The sequence below is a fragment of the Lathyrus oleraceus genome, chromosome 6 (genome assembly GCF_024323335.1).
Source record: "Lathyrus oleraceus cultivar Zhongwan6 chromosome 6, CAAS_Psat_ZW6_1.0, whole genome shotgun sequence".
Lineage (NCBI taxonomy): Eukaryota > Viridiplantae > Streptophyta > Magnoliopsida > Fabales > Fabaceae > Lathyrus > Lathyrus oleraceus.
This window is the reverse complement of record NC_066584.1, coordinates 87958838-87973759: the sequence shown is the minus strand read 5'-3', so window position 1 is coordinate 87973759 and position 14922 is coordinate 87958838. Positions and strand designations below refer to the sequence as shown.

General features: G+C 33.6%; 2 protein-coding genes across 2 annotated transcripts; one reads left to right on the top strand and one right to left on the bottom strand.

Moving 5' to 3' along the window:
* The first annotated feature begins 3806 nt into the window (after positions 1–3806).
* Positions 3807–7390, top strand: LOC127098501 (MDIS1-interacting receptor like kinase 1). Its single transcript, XM_051037109.1, has 2 exons — positions 3807–6698; positions 6811–7390. Exons 1-2 carry the CDS (start codon positions 4058–4060, stop codon positions 7212–7214), a joined length of 3045 nt encoding a protein of 1014 aa, XP_050893066.1. The 5' UTR covers positions 3807–4057; the 3' UTR covers positions 7215–7390.
* A 58-nt stretch (positions 7391–7448) lies between these two features.
* LOC127098502 (auxin-responsive protein IAA12) lies at positions 7449–9956 on the bottom strand. The gene is made up of 5 exons (XM_051037110.1): positions 9411–9956; positions 8306–8634; positions 8050–8185; positions 7894–7955; positions 7449–7808 (listed from the first exon to the last, which is right to left on the bottom strand). The coding sequence occupies exons 1-5, from the start codon at positions 9650–9652 to the stop codon at positions 7759–7761; spliced, it is 819 nt and encodes a 272-aa protein (XP_050893067.1). The 5' UTR covers positions 9653–9956; the 3' UTR covers positions 7449–7758.
* Between the last annotated feature and the right edge of the window lie 4966 nt (positions 9957–14922).

Below are 14922 nucleotides of genomic sequence, written 5' to 3'. Positions count from 1 at the left end.
GTCATGGTGCGTTTAGAAATGATTTGGATTGAATTTAGTAAGTGGAGCTGTGTGAAATTCGTCCACTTAGGCCATGATGGTAGATGAAACTAACCGCCTGCTTATTATTCTTGTTAAATGGTGTGTGCATGTACGGTCATGGTTGGTCATGGTTTGTAATTAGGATGCTTTTACTTGGTGAAATATGGTTTACTGTTGTAAAAATAGACGTGCATTTGGGAGATACATGTATGTATGAATATAGTTTAAATTGGTTCCAAATGGATAATGAAAATGGATGTGGATTTTGGATATAGGACCAGTTTGTTTTAACTTTAAAAAAATGGATTTTTTCTTTGTATTTTTGAAAATGGATTCTACAAAAATGTTTTTCAAAATATTATAAGTTGTTCTAAATTTGTTTTCTATAAATTAAAAGATTGAATTGTTCATTCTATAACATAAATATACATTATTGAAGATCAAAACATAGTCAAAATCACAATTTTTTCAAAAAGTTGTATCTTAAAAATGATTTGTATGAAAAGTTATTTGAAATAGCTTCAAAATTAAGTGATTTTTTGAAAATTTGATATCCAAAAAAAGTTTCGATAAAATGATGAAATACCTAAAATAATATTTTAAGAATAACTATTCAAACCAAATTTTTATTTGAAGCTTTTATGAAAAATTTCTTTGTAATTTTTTTTTACACTAAAATTTGTAACACTATAAAAATCATTTTTAAAAAAAGTCAAAACAAACGGGCCCATAGTTTGAAACAAAAATGGATTTAAAAATAGAGTTGGGTTATTGGATTGGGAAAAATGGATTTAATTGTGGGTTTAAGGAATTTGGATATGGGCTGAAATTTGTAAACTCATGCAGAATTTTTTTATGATAAAAAAAAAAAGTGGTTAAATGGCCTACCAACAAATAATACAACCATGGCTAATTAATTGAAACTTCTAAAATTAAATTGACAAAAGGTATTGAGATAATTTCCAAAATTAATCTAATCCTCAAAATCAATTTGAATCTCTAAAGTCAATTTTGGATCAAAATCAAATTGAACTTAGTTCGCTACTCCTAGAATTAATTCGAAAATGATGAAATGATTATGGATACATGATTAAGGATTTGGAGGTTAATGGTTGCCTTTGATCACGAATGTATGCAAATGAACTTTAGGCCAAGTGCCAAATAAAATGAAAAAATGGAAAAAATTCAGGATCAAAATCGGGGTATGACATAAATTTTATAACATATATCCGTATTTATAAATAAGAATTATATTTTAAAAAGAATATTTAAGATTTTATTGCCTATTTATAAATATTGTTTTACTACTTTATTTAAACATTATAATGTGTTTTTTTTGTTAAAAAATAAAAATTATAATTAGTATAAGAAAAATAAAATAAATAATATCTTTGTAATTTGTTGTTACAAAATTAATTATTTCTTTTTTATGAGTGATTTGAATAATAATAATATTATCATTTTTTATTAAGAGACCAAAAATTATTTTTATTTTTATAGGAATTAATTTAGTTCTCATTATTTTTTATAGAATTATTTGAAAATTGATTAATTTTATTTTTGTAAGAATTGAATCAACTCTCGTAGTGTTTATGAAATTATATGAAAATGAGTTAATTTAATATTTTTAAAGAAATTAGAGTGTGTAATAGAAAATATAATAAAAATTTAATAGTTTAAATTTTGATGTATGATGTGGATGTATATATCATTATATATGGAATGGAGAAAAAATGATTTTTTAATTAGAGGAATAGAAGGGTTTAAGTCATGTAATATGAAATAGAATTGTTTTAATTAAAAGAATTTATAAATGAATAGTTTTCTTAACTAAATAAAAAAAAGTTTTGGAAAGTTTTAGAATATTGTGTTTGAAAGAGTGCCACATCATGTGGCAATAAGTAAGTGAACGAGTTGTGTAAGACTTAGTTACTATGAAGTCCGGACTCGGACACAGACACGACACAGACACGAACACGGACACGAGGATCTCGCTAATGTAAAAATCATAGGACACGAAGACAGTTATATATATTTTATATATTAATATAGTAATGTTGTTTTTATAATAAAAAAGTGGAATATGAAAGATAAAAAAATTATTTATTTTATAAATTTTGAAAAAAAATTAGTAGGACTTTTTTTTTAACAAAAGATTCTAGAATTTTTTGAAATGGGTCGTGTCTTTTATTTGAAATAAGATGTCGTATCTGTGTCCGCAGCAATTAATTTTTTTTTTCGTTTGACACTTCAAAAACGTGTCTGATACATGTCGTGCCCGATACGGTGACATACTATGTGAATGATGTGTCGGAGCTTCATAGGTATAATATATTATCATATAAGTTTTGTTAATGATGTTAATTGTTGGTGGACTCATAATCTTATTTATTTTGCCAATTGAAACAATGCAAGTGCTTTTGGTTTCAGTTTAAGATTGTTGTACTTTTTTAGTTGTCAATCTATACGACTTCTATCTCTATTGTATTAAAATTAGCCTATCCATGTTTTACTTAGTGATGTTCTAATATATATTTTTACCTTTTTCTAAAAATATATAAAGTATGGGGATTTGATAACCTATCTCAATTGCTTGTATAGAACTCTTTATAAGCCCAAACCGATCAAACAACAAGGTTTTGATAAAGGGGAGTGACATGAGGGGGAAAAAGAGGGAAATAATTATTGAAAAATCTACATCAAACATTACATTGTATACATGTGCAATTAGAAACACCTTGATCCCGTTTTAGCATCTCTTTGCTGTATGTAACAATAATTATAATTATAATAATATCAGATTTACATTTCTTTTCATTTTTAAAATAATAATGAAAGGCTGGTTTCAGTTTTTGCTTGGCATGTAACCCATGTGAAACCACATAAGCAAAACTTTCATATTATTATTTTTTTTCCAATATATCACCCCTTTTGGATTCCCATAATGAACACACACAAAAATATAACTATAAAGAAGAATATAACAGCCATCAAATAATTCAGTATCATGATGAATTCATTATTTTTGAGAAATATTATATTTAAAATGCACTTCACTGGGAAGCTGCTATTTCACATGTCTTCCATATGGTTTAGTATATGGATAGATGAATATGTGGCAAATGTGTTATAGGACAATTGAAACCGTAGCAGTAGTAGTAGTAGTAATGTTTATTTATCATCACTTTACCTAAATCCAACACTCCACATGGTTGCATGTGAATATTGTAAGAGAGAAAAGATGTAAAACAAAAAGTAATCAATTTTGATATGAAAGAAATGGCAGTTGGTGGGATCTCATAGTCTCATCATCATCATGCCATAATTGATTAACCTCACCACTTTGCACCCATTTTCTTCTCTTTCCTTATTCCTTTTATTCTTTATTAAATCTTATCTGATAGCTTGTTCAAACACTTATTATCACCGCATCATGAAATACTGATACAGACACGAATATTCAACACAAAAACTATTGAATATAATTACATGTGTTTGTATTGTATGAGTGTCTCACACGATACACGTCTTTAATGTGAAGTATTTTTACTGCTGTTTTTCTTGAATAGTGCTGTAAAAAGGGATTCATAGTAAAGAAATTGGAGAGAAATAATCGGTTTTAATAAAAGATAAAAAAGTACATATCTATTCCTTATTCAAATTGACAATGATATAACACAAAAGAAGAAGTAGGAACTAAATGTCATGAAGGGTCACATTCTCTCCCATGTTTTATGTCGGAGAAACTTCTAATAATTCCAAACCTTCACTGTCAATTCTCAACATTATTATCTGCTAGCAAATACCAATCCATAAAACCTGACAAACCTTAAACAAATCACCAAACTAATCAATGCTTTATAACTAACCCAACCTTATTAATAGCCAAATAACCTCCTTTCTACTTCCTTATCACAAACAGGAGATACATCACTCTCTGTCAGTGTCATGTCAATTCTCTACAACACCAATCTCCTTCATTAGAGAACTCAAATGGTGGAAAACTGAGACACTGATCAATCACAACAACAATAAGATGCAGTTGAAAAATCAGTTTTTCTTCTTCTTATTCATCTCTTGCATTTTCTGTTTCCATTCTAGCTTTTCTGCTGCAGAAAAGAATGAAGCATCTGCATTACTTTCTGTAAAAGCAGCTCTCATTGATCCATTGAATAGTTTACATGATTGGAAGGATGCAGGTGAAGCTCAAGCTCATTGTAACTGGACAGGTGTCGAATGCAACTCGCTCGGAGCTGTAGAGAAGCTTAATCTCTCACACATGAATCTTAGTGGAAGTGTTTCCAATGAGATACAAAGTTTGGAAAGTTTAACTTTTTTAAACTTGTGCTGCAATGGATTTGAGTCATCACTGTCAAAACACATAACCAATCTCACTTCATTAAAGAGTCTCGACGTAAGCCAGAATTTCTTCACCGGGGATTTTCCGTTAGGCCTTGGAAAGGCGTTGGGACTCGTTGCGTTGAATGCATCGAGCAACAATTTCTCAGGTTTTCTTCCTGAGGACCTTGGAAATGTCTCTTCCTTAGAGATACTTGATTTTAGAGGAAGCTTTTTTGAAGGTTCTATTCCTAAGTCTATCTGTAACTTGAGTAAGTTGAAGTTCCTTGGTCTATCAGGAAATAATCTCACCGGGAAAATCCCGGTTGAGATTGGAAAACTTTCGTCGCTGGAGTCCATGATCATCGGTTATAACGAATTTGAAGGCGGTATTCCAAAAGAGTTTGGAAATTTAACTAAGCTGAAGTATCTTGATTTAGCAGAAGGCAATTTTAGTGGTGAAATTCCTGCTGAGTTGGGAAAGCTCAAGTTATTGAACACAGTTTTCTTATATAAGAACAGTTTTGAAGGTAAGATTCCACCAACTATTGGCAACATGACTTCATTGGTGCTGTTGGATCTCTCAGATAACATGTTATCCGGAAATATTCCGGCCGAGATTAGTCAGCTGAAGAATTTACAGCTTCTGAACTTCATGAGGAACAAGCTATCTGGTCCTGTACCTTCTGGTCTTGGAGATTTGGCTCAACTAGAAGTGCTTGAGCTATGGAACAATTCGTTCTCGGGGCCATTGCCTAGTGACCTTGGCAAGAATTCGCCATTGCAGTGGTTGGACGTATCGTCCAATTCACTCTCTGGCGAAATTCCAGAAACCCTTTGCTCTAAGGGAAATCTCACCAAGCTTATACTTTTCAACAATGCCTTCAAGGGTCCACTTCCAACAAGCCTATCAAAATGTCCTTCGCTCGTTCGTGTTCGGATTCAAAACAACTTTCTTTCTGGTACAATCCCGGTTGGTTTTGGTAAGCTTGGGAAGCTTCAGAGACTAGAATTGGCTAACAATAGTCTCACCGGTGGAATTCCGGACGACATTGCTTCTTCCACATCTCTTTCTTTCATTGATTTCTCCAGAAACAACCTCAGCTCTTCCATTCCTTCGACTGTTATTTCCATTCCAAATCTGCAGACGTTCATGGTCTCCAAAAACAACCTGGAAGGTGAGATTCCAGATCAATTCCAGGACTGTCCCTCACTCGGAGTCCTTGATCTCTCATCGAACTTTTTTTCTGGAACCATTCCAGAAAGCATTGCTTCATGTCAGAAACTGGTAAAGTTAAGCCTACAGAACAACCGATTGACCGGTGGCATCCCAGAAGCAATAGCAAGCATGCCTACATTGTCTATTCTTGATCTTGCTAACAACTCTCTAACTGGTCAAATACCCGATAGCTTTGGCGTATCTCCAGCTCTCGAAACATTCAATGTCTCATACAACAAGCTAGAAGGTCCTGTTCCAGAAAATGGCATGCTAAAAGCAATCAATCCAAATGATCTTGTGGGAAATGATGGCCTATGTGGTGGTCTCTTCCCTCCATGTGGAAAAACCTCGGCATACTCATTAAGGCACGGAAGCTCGCATGCAAAGCGCGTTATTGTAGGATGGATAGTTGGAGTATCATCAATCTTAGTCATTGGAGTTGCAGCTTTGGTAGCAAGATCTATATACATGAAGTGGTACACCAAAGGATTGTGCTTCCAAGGAAGATTCTATAGAGGTGGCAAAGGGTGGCCTTGGAGATTGATGGCATTTCAGAGACTTGATTTTACGAGTACCGATATCCTATCTTGCATCAAAGAAACAAACGTGATAGGCATGGGAGGAACCGGGGTTGTTTATAAGGCCGAGATACCACAATCAAGTACAGCTGTAGCTGTCAAAAAATTGTGGAGATCAGAAACCGATATTGAGGTAGGAAATAGCGACGATCTTGTTGGAGAGGTGAATCTTCTAGGGAGGTTAAGGCATAGAAACATTGTTAGACTACTAGGTTTTCTTTATAATGACACTGATTTGATGATAGTTTATGAATTTATGGTCAATGGAAACCTTGGAGATGCCTTGCATGGTAAACAAGCTGCAAGGTTGCTTGTTGACTGGGTTTCTCGGTATAACATAGCTTTAGGAATCGCACAAGGACTCGCTTATCTTCATCATGACTGCCATCCACCTGTTATCCATCGAGACATCAAGTCGAACAACATACTGCTCGATGCAAATCTTGAGGCGAGAATAGCAGATTTCGGATTAGCCAAGATGATGATTCGGAAGAATGAAACAGTCTCCATGATTGCTGGATCCTACGGCTACATTGCTCCTGGTGAGTTACTAGTTCATACATATGCTTTACAAACTATTGACTAAGGTAAGAAATGTTTCTTCGTTGTTATATTTACAAGATTTAACCATTTCAATACTTTACATTTTGGCAGAATATGGATACTCATTGAAGGTAGACGAAAAAATAGACATTTACAGCTTTGGAATAGTTCTGTTGGAGCTGATAACAGGAAAGCGGCCGATAGATCCGGAGTTTGGAGAATCTATAGACATTGTAGGGTGGATTAGAAGGAAATTAGACAAAAATTCTCCAGAAGAAGCGTTAGACCCAAGTGTAGGAAACTGTAAGCATGTTCAAGAAGAGATGCTTTTAGTTCTCAGAATAGCACTTCTCTGCACTGCTAAGCTACCTAAGGACAGACCCTCCATGAGAGATGTTATAATGATGCTAGGAGAGGCAAAGCCAAGGAGAAAAAGTGGTAAGAACAATGATACATTAACTGCTAACAAAGAGATGCCAGTAATTAGAACATCACCCGTTAATGACCTTCTGTAATAACCGAAATTCGAGTTTTTCCAAGACAGCAACTCAAATCTTCCATTGTTATCAGATCTGTAATTTTGTTAATTTCCTGTAATTTTGTAATCAACTTAGTGGCTTACATTTGCTCTCAATATATGTATATCAAGATGGACTAGTTTCTGCAAACCACTGTTTGAGTGTTTCATGAATTCGATGCGGCCGCATATATTTAAGCCAGAAAACCAAATAAAACATTTGTACCTCAAATTTACACAACATTCAGAAATACTCTGATTTGTATGATTAGTAGTATTACATTAAAATTTATGATGCCTGGATCATCCAAGTGATGATGTATAGAGGCAGTGATACTGTCAAGTTAAACAAACAAAAACTGAATCCAGAAAGCAGAAACCGAAAAAAACACACACAAGATTTTATCATTTGAAACTCAAAATCCATTTACTTGCTGTACTTCATTACTTTTTTTGTTTTTTGTTTTTGTTTTTCCTCCTTCTATTTGTGTTACATATAAGGTAGATAAGTAAGTTCTTATCCTTAGCCATGAAAACAATATCTATTTAGGCTTGCTTTTCGGTCTGCTGCTCTTTTCTTCCAATCTTGGTGCTGCAACAGAAGAAATCGAATTAGCGAAAATGAAAAAGTATAGAGCAAGTTAAGTTGTGTTTGGTAAAAGAATGAATTCTCTTACCAAGTCCATTAGCCTCGGATGTCCTCATGATTCTTAGCCTCTTCACGGAACTAAGGAACATTCTGAATGCGATTCAAAAGAGAAAGATTAATAAGAGAAAACAGAATAAACCTTCGGTATTAAATCACAAAAATTATCGAATACTAGTTTACTTACCCCCAAGGAACATCTCCAACAAGCATCCAATCTCCTTCCTTGTCTTCATAAGTGAGTACAAACTTGGAAGATCCATCCAACAGTATCGAAAGCTTTTCTCCTCTGATAGTCATGTTGTGATCCTCGCCATCTGATCCTATTGACCGTGATGGCAAAACCATTATGGAAATAAGTAATAGAACATATCGAAGACGAAAACAAAAAATTAAATCTTTTTTCAGAATAGAAATGTGACATATTGTACAGACAATCATACCTTTGCAAGTGACGCCTGTGGTTGATTCGTCAAACATGTCCTCCAATGTCTCTGCCAATGTTTCGTAGGAACTGTGAGCGCTCAAATCAACCTTCCTTCCAATTGGTATTCCATCCATATTTACTTTGACAAAGGGGGAACTCCTGAGGTTTCTTTTATCTTTGACATTAATGTTATTATCATCCTTTCCGTTGTCAGTACTCTTCCTTGCCCCAGTATTATTGTTCTTGTTCTTCTCAGCAACAGAGTCAAATGCTTCAGTTGATTTCACGTTGGCATTAAAGCTATTCACTCGGTATGTTCGAAGGGGAGGCCATCCAACTACTTGACTGTTCGGTAAATTCAATCACAAAACAAATGACAAAACCATCAGTAGCTGAATCTATTTGTAAACAAAATCTTAATTATGCATTTGCATAATCTTTGAACTGTAGATTAATCAAAGAAACTAGAATAATAATGAATCAATCAAGAATCAAATACCATGTAAGTTCAGCTAAATTTATGAAAAATTACAGCATAATTACTCTTCCAGAGATCAATATTCCAACCTTGAGAATCAATGATGTGAACTTATCACACATGTATGCAACCAAATGTGTCTAGATCATCATGTTTGAGGGCATACAAGACCCAAAATTTGTCACGGTTGAACCATGGCTAAATAGGGTCTCATAAATATCGTCACGGTTAAATTGTGGTTAAATAGGGACACTATTTGTTTTTCTATGGTTAAACTGCATCAAACCTACACACTTACATAAAGCCTACAAAAACTTGAGCCGGCTCAGAAATCATCCTTAAACATAATTTATCACTTGAAAATAGTACTCCTATTCCTCTTCACAGTTACTATCAACTAAACCCTCTTTCAGATTGCATCAATATAGAAACAAAACCAATCAAGTAAAATCAATCAATTTGTTTTTTTTCTTAACCCCTAAACTAATTTAGTCTTTAAACATTCCAAATATATTCTAGCCTATTGAATTGAACTTCCTAAGAAAAATAACACCATGTGATCCATAATTTCATAAATTAGCAACAACAATAACAACAACCAAATGATTATGTAACATAAATGAAAATTAAGATGGCAATAAACCTGGGACGGTTGGTAGCATCAAGAGAATCAGCAGGTCTCTTAGTTCCAACAGAGGAAGGTGAAGAAGAAAAATCCTTAGCAGTGAAAATCCTAGCATAGTTACCATGATGATGATGATACTGGTGTGACTTTGCAGGATGAGAAAGACTCAACCCAAGACCCAATTCAAGCTCAGACTCATCCGGGCTAGAAGAATCCTCAGAAGAAAGAGCCAAGTTATCATCTTTAGAAAGCGTAGACATCGACCCACCAAAATCAGATTTTTTTGAACAATTTGGACAGGAAACGATAAAGGGTGTCTGAATTTGAAGAGAGTAATAAATGGTTAGGTGAGAATAGTGATGATGGAATGTGAAGAAGAAGGAGAAGAAGAGAAATGAAAGGAAATGGCAGTGTGGACCCCACCTGTCTGGTGCAGTTTGTTTTGTGCGTCCATCAATCAATGCTTTTGTTTGCTTTAAATTGGTGTACTAGTACTTTTTTTTCTTTCTTTCTATCTTTCTCTCTCCTTCTTCTAGATTCTCTCTCTTCTTTTTCTTTGTCTGTACTCTACGCTCTCTCCCACCAGATCAACGTTTTTATTTTTTTCAATTTCTCCTACTCATGTCGATCATTCATTTTCTCGTGGAAACAAATTCTCTTCAAATAATTAAATAAAATGGGATACTAGTTGGATAAATATCTTTTCTTTTTATTCAAGTAGTTACAATTAGTTATTTCTACGGATTTCTTTTTAATTTACATTTGAAAAAAAAAACTCAAAATATTCCATATTATAACTAAAATTCTAAATATACTATTTTTATAGTTCTCTAGTATGGGTTTTTTAAGTTAAATGAACATTTTTTTTTTAAAAAAATTGTTTAACTTTTTCGAAGATTTTAAGTTATTTTATAATTTTATATGGAAAATTATAAAAGTGACAGGAAAATGAATACGTACTTTTTTTTTAAATACATGAAATTTGTAAGAAATTTTGTAGAACACCTAATTATAAAAAAAAAAGTCTCTTCATTTTATTTGTTGAGATGTAGTGTCTTATGGTCTTGGAGCATAATTCTATATAAAGTATTCAAGTTCTTCGTTACAAAATGTATCAGTCAAAAATACTTTAAGCATAACTTTTTTTTATCCTTTTACACTATTGTGTTAGAGTCATGTGAGATGTAGCTAAATATTTGCTTTGAGATGTGGGTGTACTATGGGTTTAAGAGTAGTTGGGGATAAATTATGTATTGTAATAATTTTCACATAATGTTATTATCTTGTTGTAATTTGACAACGGTCGTGGTTATCTCTCCGGTTTTGGAGTTTTCATGTTATTTCCTTGTCTTGTGATTGTGTTCTTTTATTTTTCTTTGTCGAATTTTCCCAATAATTGGTATCATAGCTTTTAGTTTGATCAGGGGATAATAGATCTAGTATACTTTATGGTTGTCGCTTTGTCCAATCTTCCACATCAAAAAAGAATGACAATGTTGTGAAAGAGTTGTTAAGTTGCAGTCATAAGTTATATTGTGCAGTGTGGGCTAGAGAAAATTGATGGAAGAATTATTTTTGACCTATGAAAGTTCAAGTCAAAGGTATGTTGATACAATCAGGATTACCCAAAGTTTTTGTTATTGGTTAGTACCCGAGAATTGTTGCAAGGTGTACTATGATATTAAGTCGGTGGTTGAAGAATTTACTGCCAACATGGAAGTTGCACCATAAGTTTTCAACCTGGTTTTGGACATGTCAAATTATTTGAGTGGTTTAGTTTCAAGTGAAATATATTCTTGATGACAAAGTATATGACAATGTGAAATTTTTTGAGTGGTTTAGCGTCCAGTGAAATATATTTTTTATGGTACAGTATGATAGTGCATGAACTATGATTTTCGGTGAAGACAATGTAAAAATTCTTTGAGTGGTGTAGCTTCAAGTGACTATACTTTTTATGATGGAGTATGATAGTTTTCTTTAAACTGTGATTGTCGGTGAAAACAATGAAAGTTGATGTATTATTTTCAATCAAGGTGGAGATTGTTGGTATTGGTTCAAAATATATATGTTGGTTAAGTCCTGCATCTTGTTAGGGATTCCAGGAAGTCGGGAGAAATAATGGACACCAAATGCTTCAGGACCACAAGAGAGAGAAACACCACATCTTCACTCAAAACTTTAAGGCCTTAGGTATATGTGTTTTCTCTCTTATAAACCAAACATTCCATCAGTTCATAGACGATGAGGGGTTTAACCAATCAAACTTGCACCAAACAATCTCCCTCACAAGTGTGAGTCCCCCCACATCCCTATAATAGGATCCAACACCAAATCCATCTCCCGCTCCCCACTAAGTTGAACCATGACTTTGATACTAATTGTTGGGGAGATCGGGGAAGTCATGAGCAACAATGGGTAACCAATGATCCAGGACTATAAGAGAGAAATACATCACATCTCCGCCTAAAACCTTAAGGCATCAGTTATATGAGTCTTCTCTCTTATAAATCCAACATTCCAACCATTCATAGGCGATGTTGGATGCAAGTGTGGATGGTTAAAGTCCTACATCAACTTAAAGTTAGTGGAATGTTGGATTTATAAGAGAGATAACTCATATACCTAATGCCTTAAGGTTTTGGGTGAAGATATGTCGTCTCCCTCTCATGTGGTCCTGGAGCATTGGTCCTGCTGGTGCTCTCGGTTTCCCCTGACTCCCTAACAAGTGGTATTAGAGCCATGGTACGACTTAATGGATAAGTGGGAGTTAGGTACTATGATGGATCATGCTATAGAATGTGGGGGACTCACTCTTTTGTGGGAGATTTTTAAGTGCAAATGTGAGAGGTTAAAGTCCCACGTCGACTATGAATGTGTGGAATGTTGTATTTATAAGAGGGAGAACTCATATACCTAATATCTTAAGGTTTGCATGGAGATGTGGCGTCTCCATCTCTTGTGGACTTGGAGAATTGCTTTAATTAGTGCTTCTGGTTTCCCTGGTCTCCCGAACATAATGGCCATCTCTCGTGGGTGTTAATTCATGAGTTGTAATTAAAGTATGTAAGTTAGATAAGTCTATGCATGATCTTAAACAAACTTTAAAGTAATGACATGAAAAATTTGACAATGTGATTATGTCAAATGAGTTTGAAATGAATGAAAGCGACAATGCATCTATTATAAGTCTAAAAATGGAATTTGATTTATCATATGTCTCTTTGTAGACAAGTTACCCGTATTTGGTTCAAAATTCATATTGTAAATAAAGTGAAATTATTACTGTATAATAACAACTTTGATAGGAAAGATCGAAAAAATGGAATTTTATTATATCAATCTCACTATGATGAAAAAATATTTTAAAATACAATTACTCTAATTGTAAATTTGTTTGCACTCCATGTAATTCAAGCATTGAATTCTTCAAGAAAATTTGTGAAAGTGTAAGATAATTTAAATATGCAAGTATCATTAGTATTCTTGAGTATATTATTGATTGTATAAGATATAACATTCCATATGTTGTATGATTGTTGTGCATATTTACTAGTAAAATTAGTATAGATGATTGACACTGTTGGGAGAATCACGGGATACCTAAAAGGACCATGAACCTTATATTGAATTATTAAAAAATAGTTTTCCTTGAAGGGTACAATGATGTTGATGGGAACATCTTTTCACGTGATTTCAAAGTAATTTATGGTTATATATTTAGCTTAACTGGAGAAGCAGTCTCTTGAAAATCTAAGAAACCAAATATTTTGGTTGAATCCACTGTGGAAAAAATGGTGTTAATTATGTTAATTCATTGTGGTAGTATCGCGACTATGACGGTCAAATGCTAAACCTATAACAAAAACACAGGTTTGCAAATGACAAACCTGTCAGATAAAACTCTAGAATCCACCCGATAGAGAAAAATACTGAATATTATTATGATAAAAGATAACCTTGATGGTCACACTCAAAGGTGTATAAATACATAAAGAGAAACCCTGATGGGCTTTTAATCCAAAACAGAAATTAAACATAAAGAGAAATCCTAATGAGCTTTTAATCCAAAACAAAAATAAAATAGGAAATTACGAAAAATATTAAAATGTTGTATTCGGGCCTGAAACAAACTTGAATGGCTTAAAAGACCCATATGTCACTGTGAAGTAGTGAGTTGGACTCGTGATCTGATTCACTATTCGAAAAGAAATAATAATAGTCATTCTGATATCAGACGTCGAAATTGCATAATTCCTGCCAAACCTTTCTGACGTGTGACTTCTTCTTTGATATGCACAGCCAACCATCCTTTATCAGTCTCATCCACCTCTAATAAACTCGACTCGAGTTCTCTTCTTGATAAAGATCCTTATATGTTTGATACTCATGAATATCAGCAACATTGAAAGTATTGGATATATTATTGGAATTTGAGAGAGCTACCATATAAGTATTATTATTGATCTTTCGGGTCACTTTGAACGGGGCATACTTGTGTGGTTGAAGATTGTTATAAGTACCAATTGGAAATCTCTCCTTACGCAGAAACACCATCACATCGTCTCCCACATTGAAAACTTTAACTTTCATGTGTTTATCTTGCATAGAAGGCAAATCATTTGGTAGTTCATCTACAGTTAACTCCTTGAAATCCTCTATGATCCCTAGAACTTCTTCTAGATTTGTTATTTCCTTGTTTACAACACTCACCAGCCATTTAATCACCACAGGACAGAAAAAATTAGTTTCTTTAATAGCCTCATCAAGATCCTTTTCACTATGTGTCATGATGACTTTTCGGCAAGTGTACTGTTAATGTCGAAGTAATAAAAAAATATTGAATCCATAAGGACTACCTCAAAGCAAGACAGAATGTGTGCAGTTTATAAAAACTAGTAAAATAGAGGGGGGGGAGTTCGAGTTTTAGTGAGAAAAGTAAATAAATGAGAAAACAATGTCACAAAAGCGGTTAGGTTATGTTGTAGACTCCCATATTCCTCTCCTATTGATGTTTGATACCCTATGAATTACCTAATCACTATAACCTCAAAACGATTTAACAAAACCTCTATAACTGATCCCTCATGAAATAACTCACTAACCACTACTCAGAGCTTTCTATTCCTAATCTGCCAGTGTAAGCAAGGTTAGGCGATATATAGATCTTTAATTCTCCATGCCATTACTCAGGGTCTCCTATCCCTATTCAACTAGCATAAGTACAACAATAGTCATATGTCCAACATATAAATTAATGGTCGGTATTCCCTATGTGCCCAAAATCAGATTAAAAGAGCATCTCACATAAAAAGCATTACGAACAATAAGCAATTGAATAAGATTATAGATCGATATATTCATATAGTGGTCAAATCAACATAGAATCCAACAACTGAGAAACAGGTTCGTCGTAACATAGCCTAACCTAGAAGAATTTAGCTACTCATAGTATAATTAAAAATACCACAATTAATAAACAAGGATAACATAAGAAGTCCCTTGTAGAGATGGCCTCCAATGGCTTCAA

Bases quoted from the DNA above. Each gene is read 5' to 3' on its own strand.
- LOC127098501 (XM_051037109.1), top strand. From the start codon at position 4,058: ATGCAGTTGAAAAATCAGTTTTTCTTCTTCTTATTCATCTCTTGCATT. The intron at 6,699-6,810 runs GTGAGTTACTAG...ACATTTTGGCAG, and splicing joins CTACGGCTACATTGCTCCTG to AATATGGATACTCATTGAAG.
- LOC127098502 (XM_051037110.1), bottom strand. From the start codon at position 9,652: ATGTCTACGCTTTCTAAAGATGATAACTTGGCTCTTTCTTCTGAGGAT. The intron at 8,635-9,410 runs GTTTATTGCCAT...TTTACCGAACAG, and splicing joins GATGCTACCAACCGTCCCAG to TCAAGTAGTTGGATGGCCTC. The intron at 8,186-8,305 runs GTATGATTGTCT...CACGGTCAATAG, and splicing joins CACAGGCGTCACTTGCAAAG to GATCAGATGGCGAGGATCAC.